The 14,976-nt window shown below is 41.7% G+C and overlaps 1 protein-coding gene across 1 annotated transcript in view; it reads right to left on the bottom strand.

Annotated features, from left to right (window-relative positions):
* Window positions 1-14,976, bottom strand: part of LOC309589910 (vasoactive intestinal polypeptide receptor) — a gene marked incomplete at its 5' end in the record, with an annotated part of 114,077 nt that overhangs the window by 27,116 nt on the left and 71,985 nt on the right. The window contains 3 exons of the mRNA XM_082310624.1: window positions 4,901-5,033; window positions 6,962-7,062; window positions 11,551-11,654. Of these exons, the coding sequence (XP_082166750.1) occupies window positions 4,901-5,033; window positions 6,962-7,062; window positions 11,551-11,654 (338 nt within the window). The remainder of the gene's footprint in view (window positions 1-4,900; window positions 5,034-6,961; window positions 7,063-11,550; window positions 11,655-14,976) is intronic.

Raw genomic sequence — 14,976 nt, 5'->3', positions numbered from 1 at the left:
CAAATGTAGCTGCTACCTATTAGGTGAGAAGAGTGAGAGTCTCCTTTGCTCTACACAGCCTAGCAAAACAAGGTGGACCTCATTTCACATTGGGCCTCATTTCCATGGCAAGACAGACTGTAAAGCACCTCCTTATCTCAGGCAGCACCTTTGCTCCTGGATGGTCCCATTGAACTCAGCGGATAGGGTGCAATTCTGGAGCAATGGGCTGAGCTACTGAAAAAGTGTCAGCTGATGTATTTACACATTTTGGCAACTGACCCAACTCCAATTAAAGTCAAGGGAAAGATTCATATTGTCTTCAGACAGAGTTCTGCCAGGCTCTTCACCCAAGCCAGTCAGCCAAAGTTCAGCAGATGCCCGTCTGTGCTGCTAAGAAGAGCTCACTCTCCTCTCTGAGGGTGGAAGGAGATGTCTTTCCCAGAGGATGTAACCCAATGAAAGGGCTGAGTCTCTAATATCAATTTCATTTTTACACAAGTTCATAAAAAGGCTTTTTATCTTCCATCTCTCCAACAGCCTGCATATTGGGGCAGTCCTACATGAGGCAGAGAATATGGACCTGAGTAGCCTCAGATGGGGGTGCGCTGGAAAAGAAAATGTGTCTGTCTTCAACTTCCATCTATAAAGTTCATTTAGGGGCATGTAGCTGTTATCAATTTGGCCTGAGGAAGCTCATGTGAAAAAACCCAATTTTTCACACTGAAAATATGAGATATGTGTATATGCTCACAATTGCTAAAAGTCCCACCCTCCTTTGCAAAGAATTTTTTGTTGGAATTTGATTGTCTTACTGGAATGCAAAAGGAAAAAGATAAATGATTTAGTCTCCCTTGGCTGAATCCTCAGCAAAGGCAAATTTGCAGAGCTCAGAAAAAGTCAGCCTGAATTCAATCTGTAGAACCTGATCTTTGTTTATATCAAACTGTCAGCTGCTTTGTCTTCAGTTAGGCTGGAAATGTAAGTGGTTCATCATTTTCCTATCCAGATATTACAGTAATGAAACTATATCAAAACCTATCCATAAAACCACAAAAAAATCAAATGAAACGACAATTGAAGTGTTCAGTTCTATCCTTCTACCAGGTTTGCTGTTTTGGCTACTGTATTTCACAGGGTGTTCTCCAGGGAGAGAAGGAAAGGGGAAGACAAAGCATGGGAATGCCAAGACGGAAGATCACTAGGCCTAAGAAAACTAACATGAAAAACTAAAACTTGTAAGGAGGCCTCTTGAGTCTGACAGTGAAAAAAAAAAAACCAGAAGAATGCAGGCAAATACAGGCTGGAAAGTCGTGCAATTTTTCATGCAGTATGAGTAATCACTGGATGCAATAAAGCCACGTGCGGCAAGTTTTCCATCAGAAATGACCGATTACTGAGACAGAACGTATTCTGAATGAATCAAAATGAATAGCTATTGAAGAAGTCGGAGTGGGTGATTTCACAGACCCCTCCTAGCCTGATCATCTCTAGATCTGAGTGCTTAAAGCCCAGATTGACTAACACACTTGAGTATATGCCTATTTTTAAACAATTTAAGCCAACAGGATGATTCAGTTACACATAATTACAGACATACTTTATGACTGAAGGCATGACAGAGAGAGAGAAAGTGGTTTTGGTCTACTAATGACTGTGGGTACCCTGGGCAACATGCTGTGTGTATATGTGGCCATCAGACTCCTCTGCTGTTTCTACCCCTCTAGAAAATTCAAGGTCCTTGAAGCGCTTTGTTTCCCACTGGAAAATCCCACAGTGGGCTTCTGGAGGGCCAGCTTTCTCTGAAGGTCAGTCTACATGATTCTACATGAGCGAAGGGACCCCTATTGTGCCTAAGAACAAGCCTAATTGATTTGGGCAGCTGGGAAGAGAAGGTGGCGTGAGGGGCATTTGTAAAGCTACTGCTGCTGAGTTTCCTTGGTGGGAGGAAACAAAGGGCCTGGGCCACCTTGCGCAGGTCCTGGGATCAATGATCATTTAAGCCTGCTACATTTAGTTATGAAAACAGGCCTTGCTTGCCAACTCAGGGTTTCTGCCCCATGAAAACAGGCTGAATTTTTCACCTAAGCAGCACGACTTTTCTTTCCCCCAGGAGTGGGTTTATCAAGAAAGAAGGACCAAGGAATTCAAGGAGGCTACGGGTGCCACACACCACTCTGTAAAAATCACCCAGTGCATGGTGCATGTTCTGGCTCACATGACAGCTGGGTGATGCTCATCACGTGTATTTTGGCTGCATTGACCCTGAAATGCTTACTGCCACATTCTCAGGCTCTGTGGCCCACAGAAATGCCCAACAAACTTAGTTTTTCAGGGTGTTCATGTTGAACTCAATGGTAATCCAAAACTACTTGAGTTTAAAACGGCATAGAGTTAACACCGTAACTGAGGTTTCCCACACTAGGTAAAATAAAGTAAAAATGCTATTGCAGCAAAGTTTTTTTCGATTTCTACTTACATGTAGTGAAGTTCCTACTTGATTGGAGCATTGACACATTTGTTGGTGGAGAGCTTAAAATATTTGTGTGTGGCTGGTGCATAAGACATAATTTTAAGTCTTCTTACTGCAACAGGTAATGCCAAATTCAGGAATTTGGTCCCTTCATCAGAAATGCTGGAAGAGGTCTCTGTTCATTTGGATTTTAGAGCCCTGAATCTGTTCTGGAAGGGGGGGTGCCTTTATCCTTTTTTCCTTAACGGATCTAAGTGCAGTACTTTCTCTTCTAATAAAACACTGTTATTGCTTTGGTTTTGCCCTCTTCTAAAACAGCATAGTGGTGAGAGCATTCAGTAAATTGAACTGTTTATTCAAATCTCTCCTCAGACTGAATGAGCTCAAGGCCGTATCTAGACATTATACACAAAACCTTCAGTAAATTGTGTATTAGGCCCTGGGTATGTGAACTAGTACCTAGGTCTCCCAAGTCAAAATTTTATCCTGCAAGTTCAAAGCACAAAAAAATCAATTATTTAACCTAACTCAAGCCAACTTAACCCAACCAAACCCACATAAACACAATGGATTTTATAACTATTTCTGTAAACAGTTGAATATTAGGAGAGGCATTTTGACTGCATTTCATGTAGGTATTTTTTCTCAATGGCCCAAAAGGTTGTCCGAAATATTGGATCGAGACAGGTGCAGATTTTGCAAGGGGTATGCTCAGCCTAGGGCAGCAGAGACAGATTTGTTCCACATATTTTTATAACCCTTGTGTATCATCCAGCGATTCACCCTGAGCTGGCATTTAACATGAAAATCCTCTGATGGAGAGAAACACATACAATGGTGGTAGCCATGGGTCAGCCTGAAAGCACACTGGCTCCCAGGAGCTGCAGATTTCGCAGGACAAAGTCCTGTATTTATACACAGAAGTGTTTCTGGATGGATGGTTGAAGCAAACACGTCTTACACAGCTTTCTGCAGTCGTGCCTCAGTCACGACCCAGTGCAAACTCCCGCAGGGGTGAGAGGTCAGTTCAAACTCCATGGCTCATTGGGTTCTTGGCTCTTCTGCCAATTAGCATTGGCAGTTATCTGTGGCAGCAGACACCGGGCAATTGTTTATTCCAGTTTATATGTCATTCTAACCATTCACGGACCTTCACAATAAAACCCCATTGCTAAAGAATACAGATCCCAGTGAACCACAGAGGGAAAAAAAAAAAAACCAAAACAACAGAGGGCCACTGCAACAGGAACATGTCGTGCTGCAGACAGTTCTTGGGGACAAGCTGGGAGCAGGCTGCTCTTTGATGTCAGCTGAGAAGTGCTCAAGCAGAAAAGTCATTATAACAGCAGGGACAGGACTCAGGGTAAGGATACAGAAAAGCCAGAAGGCAAGGAAGAAACTGGGTGGATGGAAAAGAGAATCTTTTTTTCTGGGGGTGTATGACATAAAAAACAGGTTCAGAAGGGATCTGCTGGACTGCTGTGCCCAGTCCCCTGCTATTACCAGCAAGCAGCTCATCTAATGTTATGAATTTATTATGGAGGGTTCCTTTTCTTTTTTTGTATGACTTCTGATCACACCTCTATTTTGGTGATTTCAATTTCCCGCCTAAATTTATTCATGACCAGTGTCCTCTTACGTCAATACGGCCTTTAGATAAACAGCTCTTCTCCCTCCTTACTGTTTGCTCCAGCTGATAACACTGAGTTTGAAGGTGAAGAAAATATCCCAACTCCTTTATTCCCCTCATTTATCACCCCAATGGGGAAATCTCATAGTTGCAGACAGCTAGCGTGGGATACAGATCCAGATGCAAGATAGACATTGATGTCTGCACACAGATTTCCTGCCCAAACTCCTGCAGGGATCTGGTCACTGCAATCAGTGGAGCCCAGAGAGCCATCCAAATGCAGGTGCCGTCTTCAAAGCGAGGCGAACAGCTCTCCAGACTCCAGTGAGTATATTAATTAGAGCTCGACTGAATACGGTTGCAGTTTACACAGTAGCTTATGTATAGGGACTTTTACCCTGTAGATACCCATAGTTACGTGAACTGGATCTGACTCCCACTCTCACTGAAAGGAAAGGTTTTACTGAATCCCTAAACACAGGACTGCAAGTCTCCTTTGACCAGAATATCCAAGAAATTAGCATGGGGCTGGGAGATGGACACAGGACTGACCGGAGCCCCAAAACCTTGTAGAACCCCCATTGTGGGTTTGACCTCAGAAGGGACCAGACCCCTATAAACTTTTGACTCTGCTAATTTATTTTATGCCTTTTCAATACAAATTAAACTGCAGCAGTCATGTTTTTGTTTCTTTCAAATGAGAAAAAAACCTGAAATCTTCCCAAAGCACTGTCTCACATGCATTTGCAATGTAATTTTTGATGCACTAAGAGGACCAACAGAACAAGGTGGAAACTTCAATGTGCATGGCTACTTACTGAACTCACAAAGCAGTGTTCAGATTCTCCGCTTTCAAATAGGATGACATCTTTTATGAAGACTGCAATGGCTCTCATTATGAAGGACATGAAGAGGTGCATATGGATATAATTTCGAGTACAGTGTAGTTTTCTGTCGGGAAGAGATGAAACAACAGTTCTGCATAGCAAGGCTTCTTAAAAGCATTATTTATCTATTTACATGTTTCTTCCGCCAAGACATAGACTTACAATTAAACATTAGAAACTGTGAGACAGACTATGTTCTGATGTAAATCACCACAAATCCACTTAAGCCTTTTTAAATCCACAAAACATGTGGCAATCCATACATTTGCTGCTTTTCCAATTCTCAGAAGAAAAGGTCAAAATACAGAATGACAGAAAACAGGTTCATCACACTGCTCTCCACTGGAAAATAAATGTTTTTGAGTAAACTCTGCTCATGATAAAGGTCTGTTTTCTACAGAATGTTTGTACTGCAATAATCCTTTTCAAAGTGAAATGTTTCTTCAGGAAAAGAAATAAATTCTTAGCAGCTGCTGCCAAAATTAACACATATTACAGATTTTCTGGAGCAATACAAACTATATTTTAACTTAAAAATGTCTAGTTATTAATAATATTGAGAACAACACCAGGGTTTTTCTGTCCCTTGCCCACTAATATTTTGAAGATGAATTCTGATCAAGTAGGTCTTTTTTTCAAGTGAGACTTTACATCAGCTAAAGTGAAAGGCCTAATACTCTGGAGATGGGTACTTTGTACAGTCATCAGAACCACAGCAGACCTCACTCAGCAACATGATCAAATTACCACCTCTTAATGAGTCACTGTGCATTGGCAGAGTTTATGCTCTTAATCTCTGACAATAGCAAGATAATGTGACCGAGCTGAGTCCTCTGTACTTGCAGGTGAAGGCAAGTCAAATCATGTTGTTTCCCACAAATGAAGAGTGTGAGCCCTGACAGTTTCACCAGCTTGGCTGGCACCTTGTACCTTATTGAGATGAGATAATTTGCATGCGTGTCTGATTCACTTTTCCCTTGTAAGAGGAGTGGAAAGAGCCCATGTGCTCAGAAGTGCAAAGATCTTGAAGCGTGAGGCCAGTCTTGGTATAAGTGTGAGAGTTACCCTAGAACGTATGCTGTTTCCTACAGCTTGCTTTGAGGACAATGTCTGGACCAGATTGTCATAAATTGGACAACCATATAACACATTTCAGGGAAGCCACTGGAGAGTGGCATGAGGAGGTGGAATCACATCTAGAAGGTTCTTCCATCTCACGGAGCTTTGTGAGAACAGCTTTGTGAGAACAGCTTTGTGCTGTTCTCCCTATACATAAACAATATTATAATAGGAGATTACCTTATATGCAGACTTCCTCATTGGAGGCACCCAAATTTAGATGCCTGAATCTACTATAAACAATGGAGACAAAAGATTAATTCATTTGCTGCAATCTAGGCATCTAATGCCAGCCGATATGCTGTAGAGTATCTGCACATCAATCCATAAGGCCCTGGGTCTCCTGAAGGTCCTGCATTATATCTGCTACCCTTGTGCACATCTCAGGGGCCCCAGCGTGTATGAAATGGCTCTGGGTGTCTAGGTCTTGCCACAGAGCTATAGCAGGAAGCACTTCTGAAATAGGTAGTTTTGGGGTGTGATTCACCTGTACTATTTTGAATACCTAATTTAGTAGAAATGCATCATTCCATAGTATCCATATATACCACACTGACTAGGTCTCTGTGGACTATAACAAGCTTATGGGATAATGGCCTCTAATACAGAGATCCATCACATAACAATCTACGTTTAGTGAGAGGACTCCCACCTAAATAATTGGATCAGGGTTATAACTCTCACACAAAAGCCACAAATCACATACCAGAAAACAGTGGTACCGAAAGATGGAGGAACTTTCCTTCCCTGTCTAACTGAGACTTGACAGAAGTCTTTTGCATCCATCTGTAACACTCATAGTCTATAACTTAAACAGCCACTATGTCCTTCAAGTCATCCCCTTACCTATGCCTTCTTTGTTCATGGTCTTACCTGAAGAGACATAAAATGATCATAGCAGCCGTGAGAGCAATGAGCGATAAGGTATGTCCAATGGTGTAGCCAGTCTTGACTGTGCCATAGAATGCCGTTTGCTAATGTGAAGGAAAGAAATGAAACAGGTTTTTCAAAGAGCTGCCAACATGGATTCCTAAATACACCATCACTGCGCTTTTACTGACTTTCTTGGTGAGACAAGGAAATCATCCTACTCCATTCCCTTAAAAAATCTCCAAATCCTTCACCCTTTAAAACCACATCCAGTAGAGTACATGACTCAAATACCACCAGTGTGAGTAAGAAGAACATGTCAGGTTGCAGTAGAGCTCGGATCACTCCAAAACCAGGTTACAGTTACACAAGGGAAAAGTTCATGCAGGAAGGAGTCTGATTTGACACTTGCAGAGACAGCGACATGGTTATAATCTTGTGGAACAGCAATGACTAATGTTCAGTTAAACAGCGCCCTGACACATCCGCTCTGAGGTGGTGAGTATGATGAGCTTCATCTTATTAAGGAAGTTTGAGGACAGAACTGGTCTGGAAATTGTTTTGCTTTTGTGAAAGCTAGACATTGTGTTTCGGCATGTAAAAACTTACTTAAAATCTTCCCATTGAAATCACAGATACGTTAATTCAGAAATATATGTTAAGTTGGAAATTAGTTCACGGCTTTTCTCTTTGACAGCACACAGAGGGAATCTCTGAGCATGGGACATGACGGGACTTAAATCCAACAGGGAATCCTGGTCTAAATAAAACAGGGAAGTAAGGCCACAAAACTCCAGCTCTCCTAAGGCTCTCCAGCAACACTCTAAATCAATACATTTTGATTTTAAGCTTAAAAAAAGGACAAAAGATTAGTTTGTATTTGGACATTTGTTTTATCAATGAAAAATCCGTGTTTTTATGAGAATCTAACTCAGTTTGTGGAAAATATTATTTTTCCATCCCTTGATTGACACTTCTCTGCCCTCCTTGTCACCATTTTCTATATAAAACCCAAACAACCAAAACTGCAAAGAGCACTTTAGACAGAAAATCTAAACCCAACCTTGTTTGGGAAAACACTCTTTAATAACAGTGAGGGTTGACATTTTTATACGCTGTTTTCATAGGCCTTGGCAAGTACTAGGTACTTTACAGAACCAGTGAGGCTGAGATGAGTAGTAATCCTCTAGCATTTGCACACGCCAGCTTGGAGGGGTGTTAAAACAAGACAGAGCTTTCAGAGAATGCAAAGGTTACGCTGGTTGTATCTATATTGCTGCTTAGACCACAGATCTCAGAGACGGCTGAAAGCACAGTGTCTTTACAGCCCCATTCAATGAATCCACATCACTAAGAGCTTTGGGTCAGTAACTCTGAATACATAATTCATAGCAAGGGTTTCAGGCCAATTTATCTATCTGGTCTTGCCCATATGATGCCAGGAGGTTACTATGGTGATGGAGTCACCCAGTATGATATGGTCATACCTAAGCCCCACTCATCTGCACTGCATGGAGGGACTTGCACTGCAGTAAGGAACAACGGAGGTTCCACCTTTCTACTCCACTGTCTTGCAGATTCCACCCAAAGCTAACAAAATACAGTCTTGTTTCCAGTCTTGTTTGAGTTTGGGCTCCTAAAGGCAGCTGAGACTTTTCCAATAAAAGCAGTCAGCTTCCTTCATGTTGATTTTGTCTTTCTCTCATTGTCTAGTTTCCTTCTTTGATGGCATCAGAGCAGGAGTGTTCCAGGAAAGACCTGGCCAGCGGAAGGAGGGAGCTTGTGGTAGGGGGCTGAGTTTGAGGAAGAGATTGTCCCACATTATATTTAGGAGAGCAGAGAAATGGGGGAAAGGAAATTAAGAGATATTATAGGAGATGTCAGTAGTGGGGTGGTCGATGGAAACTCTCCAGTATGAACACAGGTAGAGGCCTTTTGCTCCTTAAAGTTAGTCACAGGAGCAAGTTATCCACCGAAAGATCTTGGTGTTATTCAACAAGCAATTACCTGCCCTTATATTTTATGGTGACCAATCCTTCTTGTGTACAGAGAGATAGCTCTGCATTCAGCTTTAATGCAGCATGTGGGGTCATCTCTGTTCTGGAAACAGCACATAATGACTTCTCACTCTTCATTTGCACTTGCTAATAACAATCACTTCCTATTTTACAGATATCAAAGCAGAGAATTTGACCCAAGATCATAAATGGAATTGGAATTTCACTCAGAGCTCAGATTACTAAAATATTCTTATTAGAAAAAAGAGGGATTTAGAGAAGTGAAGGAAATGCATGCCAGGATGCCTGGGTTCTAGCCGTAGATCTAGACTGATCTACAGAATGAAATTAAGCAATTTCATCATTCTCTCTCTGACTTCTAAAAGCCTCTGCTTAATTTCACAGGAACGTGATAAGAGCAATTAGTTAAGGTAGATGCTAAACCAACATTAACTGAGAGTTAGCTTCCTTGGTTTCTGTTCAGTAGCCTCTATATTTATCCCTTGGTAACTGAGATTAAAACATTTACATTTGTAAGAGAAAAAGAACAGAAATACCGCTATCAAGTCTTTCAGTAGCCCTGCACCCAAACATGTTTTGGGTTCATGTCACCTAGCCTGAAGTCATCTGGGCTCCCTCTAAAGTAAATGCAAAGAGGTCCCTTTGAAGAGAAATGTGGGGTGAACTGACCTCTGGAGGTCTCTATTTTCTTCACCATCTTCAGGCAGAGCCTGTGGGGACACCTGCGGTGGCCCCTCTCTGACCAGAGGCAGGCACACAAGGGAGAAGTTGTGCATCACGTCTGACAATGGGACAGCAAAACAACTCCCCCATTTGTTAATAAGTGTTTTTTAAAGGTCAGGTTGGAGAAAGAATCATTATCACTGCAAAGATCATAAGTGCACTACTTTGGTGCCTACATCATCTGCTTCTTAGGGACTGACAGAATTCACAACTAAAATCTTACACACAGACCTTATTTATTTTTCATATTTTTCTTGTTGTTTCTGACTTGAGACCAGTAGGCATTAAAAGTGCATGAAGTGTTTTAAGCACGGAAGGTTATCAGTCTGTTCTGGACCTCATGTCCCATACAGCCTACTGTTCTCCTTTTTTTTCTGTTCCCTTTAATTCTTCCTCCCCAAATTGACAGCCAATTCAACAACAACAAAAATCTATTCTTCTTCACAGGCTAGTACTGCATGTTCACCCCCCTCAGCCACCTTTCACACAAATTAGACTTAAACAGCATGACAAAACTGCGGAAACAGAGAGAAAATAATTAAGAAAGAATTAAAAGAACACAATACGTGTTCTCTTGGTAACGCAGCACTCTGGCAATGCTGCAATCCATTGGGATGCCAAAGCATGTCCCAGGAATTCCCAAATCCCCTCTGCAGCTGGAACATAAACCAGAGCTCTCGATGGAGGACCTTTCCAGAGCAGACCCGTAACAACGGCTTTTGCAATGCGCAACTGGTGCCACACAGCTCGATCTGAGAAACGGGACACTTGAGGATGTGAAGTGGTGGCTGACCTCGAAGGCAAACTAAGGCTCTCTTCAGTAGAGCCCTGAAATTCTTTGTGCAACTTTCCCTTTGCTATTTTCTGTATTCTTTCACTATTAAGGCTGGCTCAGTTCTGTTCAGATTCTCCGTTAACTCTTTGAGTGCCTTGGTAATGCGTGACCATAGACAAAGACCTTTCACCATATATATTTATTCACTACTCAGATTCCTATGTCCAACATTCACAAACACCGACATATGTCATACAACAGAAAGAAAGCACGGGCATAGGTTTAATATAAACATATGGTTGCAGTGAAATATTCTTTTCTAGCATAAGCTTTTTCTTGTTGACTATGGGACAGCTATAGGCGACTAGTTTAGATTAGATGTTGAACTTTTAGTTGGCTGAGGTCAATCTTGCTTCTAACTAAATTTGTTATCCTCTTTAGACTTTACCCTTCATGTCTCAGCATGCAGCAAACCACCAACAAACTCCGTCCTGTGTAATGACAGTACTCTATAAAGCTAATTATACCTAGGTCAGTGATTACTAGTTTATATACAGGCAGTATCCCAGAGAGCTTGCAGATTTCCTTACAAAATTCAGTAACATTGCATGAAAATTTGTGTGTTCCCTAGAGTTTTCTAGATCTTTAGCTGGTTGAGATCAGCAGAGCAGCACTGATGGCAAGTGAGTTATATTCTTTTATCTCTCTTGATCTTTTGATGATTATGTGGCCTAGAAATACTGGAATCACCATATCTACTTTAGCATAAATATAAATGTGGAAGGCTTGTTTCTAAGTTGAATATGGAAAATCAGGCACCTGAAGTTATGTGTGGGCACCACAGAGACATTGGTCTGATCTTCTGAGATGCTGATTTCCTGCCACCCCCCTGGTAATCAAAGGGAGGATTATCTCTTTGACCACACATTTGATCTCTGTTTCCAGGGATCCTCAAAAGGGTCCTTCCTTCTTGAGGAATCAGAGTGGGAATAGAAAAAATTGGGCATGGGAAGATCATGTGATTCTGGTATTGATCCCTGGTAAATCTTAATGTCCGCCCAACCAGGTTTACAAACCTCTTCCCCTGGAGTGCTGTTGGAATCATAGCCACAAGCTACGGCATACGGCGCAGGGTACACATCCGTCCAGCCCTGGCTTGTACAATTCCTGGTCACATTCCCTGGAAGAAAAGAGAAAAGAACGATTTAAAAAGAACCGTTCAGCTTGCTGTTAAATGTCTGACTTTTGTTGATTCAAATGCCAGAGCACATTTCTTGTAACAGAGTAAAAGTCTCATACTTTTTCTCTGTTACAAAGTGTTCATATTACACAGAACACATAAATGGGAGGGACCCACTGGGTCATAAAGTTCAGACTTCAAAAACAAGTACATTTTAACACTGAGGCACCCAGAAAAAAACTCTTCCAATGGTACCATAATGCCAGTTGTACCTGGACCTTTGGTTGTTGCGCACCAATACTGTTTGACAGCGTCATTGTCATATTGCCTTTGTTCCTGGGAAATTTTTAATCTGAACAGAGCAGTGAAGTCTTTACATCTTTCACTTCGCTTGCAAGAAGCCAAGACAGGGATAGATAAAGTGCTCATTTCACATTATGCAGGTAAGGTCGGAGGTCTGGGAACTGAACGCAGTCCTCAAAACCCAGACCTTGCCTACAGGATGAGCCCCGATCAAATGTGATTCCTGGGAAATCTACTGCACTCTTGTTTGAGAACCAAACATTTCAAAATTTGGATATAAGGGGAGAAAAACCAGATACTGACAACCTGTACTGCCTATTTTAACATGTATACTCAAAGGTAGGAAGATTTCTTGGACTCTTAAGCAAGTTGAGTGCCAACTGGCTAAAAATTAACCATAAGGACGTCTCTCTCCTTCAGCCCAAACTCACAAAACTGTGAAGTCCGCATGCCTCTCTGGTACTCTGCACCTCCTGGTCCATCCGGGATTGTAAGGGGGCTGCCCAGTGCAAAGCATTTCTCACTTTGTAAGACATCTCTGCTTCTTGTCCCAGCTGGACCTCAAACTCACATTGGCTAGGGGCTGTACAGACATTAATCAAGCAAAAGAAGAAGAGACCAACAATCTGACCAGGATAGGCCTTACGGTTCATAGTCTAAAAGGCCAAGATAGATGTATAGATGTATGTCAGACAGAAATAACAGAGCAGCAATACATCCAACAGTACATTGCAAATTCCCCCAGCACCCACTCTGACCAATGGTCCCTACCCTGTCCATCTCACGTGAATCACATCACTGTGGCATTCCTTTGGTGTCATTTATCATACAAAACTGCCTGCCATCCCTGACTGGAAAGCTGGTACAATAAACTAGAATGAACAAACAGTAGTCAAAACTCGCTTCTTTGATGAAGAATTACGTTAGTGAAACTCAAGAGCTTTGCAAACATTTCCAACAATGCAGTTCTTTGCACACAGGAATAATAAACTTCTGCAAACAGGAGTAAATCATTTATGCAGCTATGAGTCATGAAAATATTCAAGCACCACCTCCAAGAATTTCTGACAATTGAGTCATCTGAACATTTTCCTAACCAGAGACCTGTCTTGCAGTGAAATCAGCAGCAGCCTATCCCCTGGCTTAACTCACTTCTTGAATCCCTGTGACAGGTGGATTTTGACACTAAAACTTGCTCCTGTTATTTGTCTTTACAACAGATCTAAACTCCACGAAGGCTCTCGTACCTTTGTTCATTTGAACAGCTGCTCCAAAAGAAGTGAACTTTAGCAGAGGTTGGTGGGTTGCTGTTCCCCAGGCTTTTTCCACACTGTCATTGTTTGCATTTCTTTTTACCAGGGTTCGTATTGGGATCATAAGAGATCTTGTGCAACCAAATCAAGGACATGAATGTTCAGTACTTTTTTTTTTTTGAGGTGTGATGTAATATCTGTTATTTGTTCTTCATTACAATGGAAACCATTATCTGAACTTTTCTGCTTCCTATTTCCTGCTCAAAACTCCTCCTCTCTATCTGAGGATGCCTTTAGCTTTCACAGTGGTTTTGATACTTTGCTTCTTATTCTCAGCAAACTAAGGGGTGCTTCTTTCAGCTTAATTTTCTCATATTTCTCCTATTTATTCTTTTTAGGTACACTTCCTCACAACTGTTGATTCTTTTTGTAATTCTCCTCACTGCTCTCAAGAATACTTTTAAAAGTTGTCTTAATGCTTTAGCAGATGTGGAAACTAAGGTAAAGAGAAGCACAATGATACAGCATCTCTGGGATTAAAAAACAATAATAAAAATGTCCCTGATTTTAGGGAAACTCACTTCCCAGAGAAGTTTTTCTACCACCCTTTGCTGCTTATGTCACTTTTTGATGCGCAAATTCACACACATGGTGTGATACAACAAACCTTTCCAATAACTCTCATGTTCCGTACTAGATGTCTGGGAGGTGCAAAAAGTACAAGGTTAGAAGATATAGATTTTACCACACCACAGTTTTGGCTCAAGTGATGAATGATGCCTCTCCTCAGAGCAAACAACATTTCTAATTACTAATTCTAATAATCTGCTTACCAGATTACTTTCTATACTGAAAACGAACATAAAATTTGGAGAAGTGCCTCACAAACTTAGATCTCACTCTGAGATTTACAGGCATCAAACTTAAGACTGAAGTATTAAACTGAGATTTTCATGTTACAAGGTCAAATCCCAGCTCTGCCACAGACCTCCAGTGAAACTGCAGCCAGTTCTTGTGGTCTCCCTGGGTCTCAGTTTCCCCACCAATAGTAGGACTTTGGTAATAAAGTCTGATCTTCTGTCAATGGGAAGGCAAAGTGTTCAAAGCACCAGAAATTGTATGTGCTGTTTTCCAGAACCATTTCCCATTAACTTGTGTTTCTCACTACTTTGTGTAACACAAATTCTCTCTAGAATGATGCACTAATGAAATACATTGAAGGCGCAAAATGAAGTGGCAGTATCAGAAAAGACAGAGCTTCTGCTTAACAAACTTCATTTCTTCCTATGACAAGGTTACCCACCTAGTTGACCAAGGGAAACAAGTTGATGTTATCTTTTTAGATTTCAGTAAAGCCTTCGATACTGTCTCTCACAGTACCCTCCTGGACAAAATGTCCAGCCTACAGCTGGATAAACACATAATGCAATGGGCGAGCAATTGGCTGACGGGTCGGGCTCAAAGGGTTATAGTAAATGGGGTTACATCGGGCTGGCGACCAGTCACTAGTGGGGTTCTGCAGGGATCCATCTTAGGGCCAGTGCTCCTTAATGTCTTCATAAATGACGTGGATGCAGGACTGGAAGGTTTGTTATCTAAGTTTGCCGGTGACAGAAAATTGGGAGGAGCCGTTGACACTCTCGAGGGCAGAGAGGCCCTGCAGAGAGATCTGGACAAATTAGAGAGCTGGGCAATCACCAACCATATGAAGTTTAACAAGGGCAAGTGCCGGATTTTGCACCTGGGACATGGCAACCCTGGATGTA

The sequence above is a fragment of the Platalea leucorodia genome, assembly GCF_965183815.1.
Source record: "Platalea leucorodia genome assembly, chromosome: 1".
NCBI classification, from domain to species: domain Eukaryota; kingdom Metazoa; phylum Chordata; class Aves; order Pelecaniformes; family Threskiornithidae; genus Platalea; species Platalea leucorodia.
This window is presented reverse-complemented; position numbering and strand designations above follow the sequence as displayed.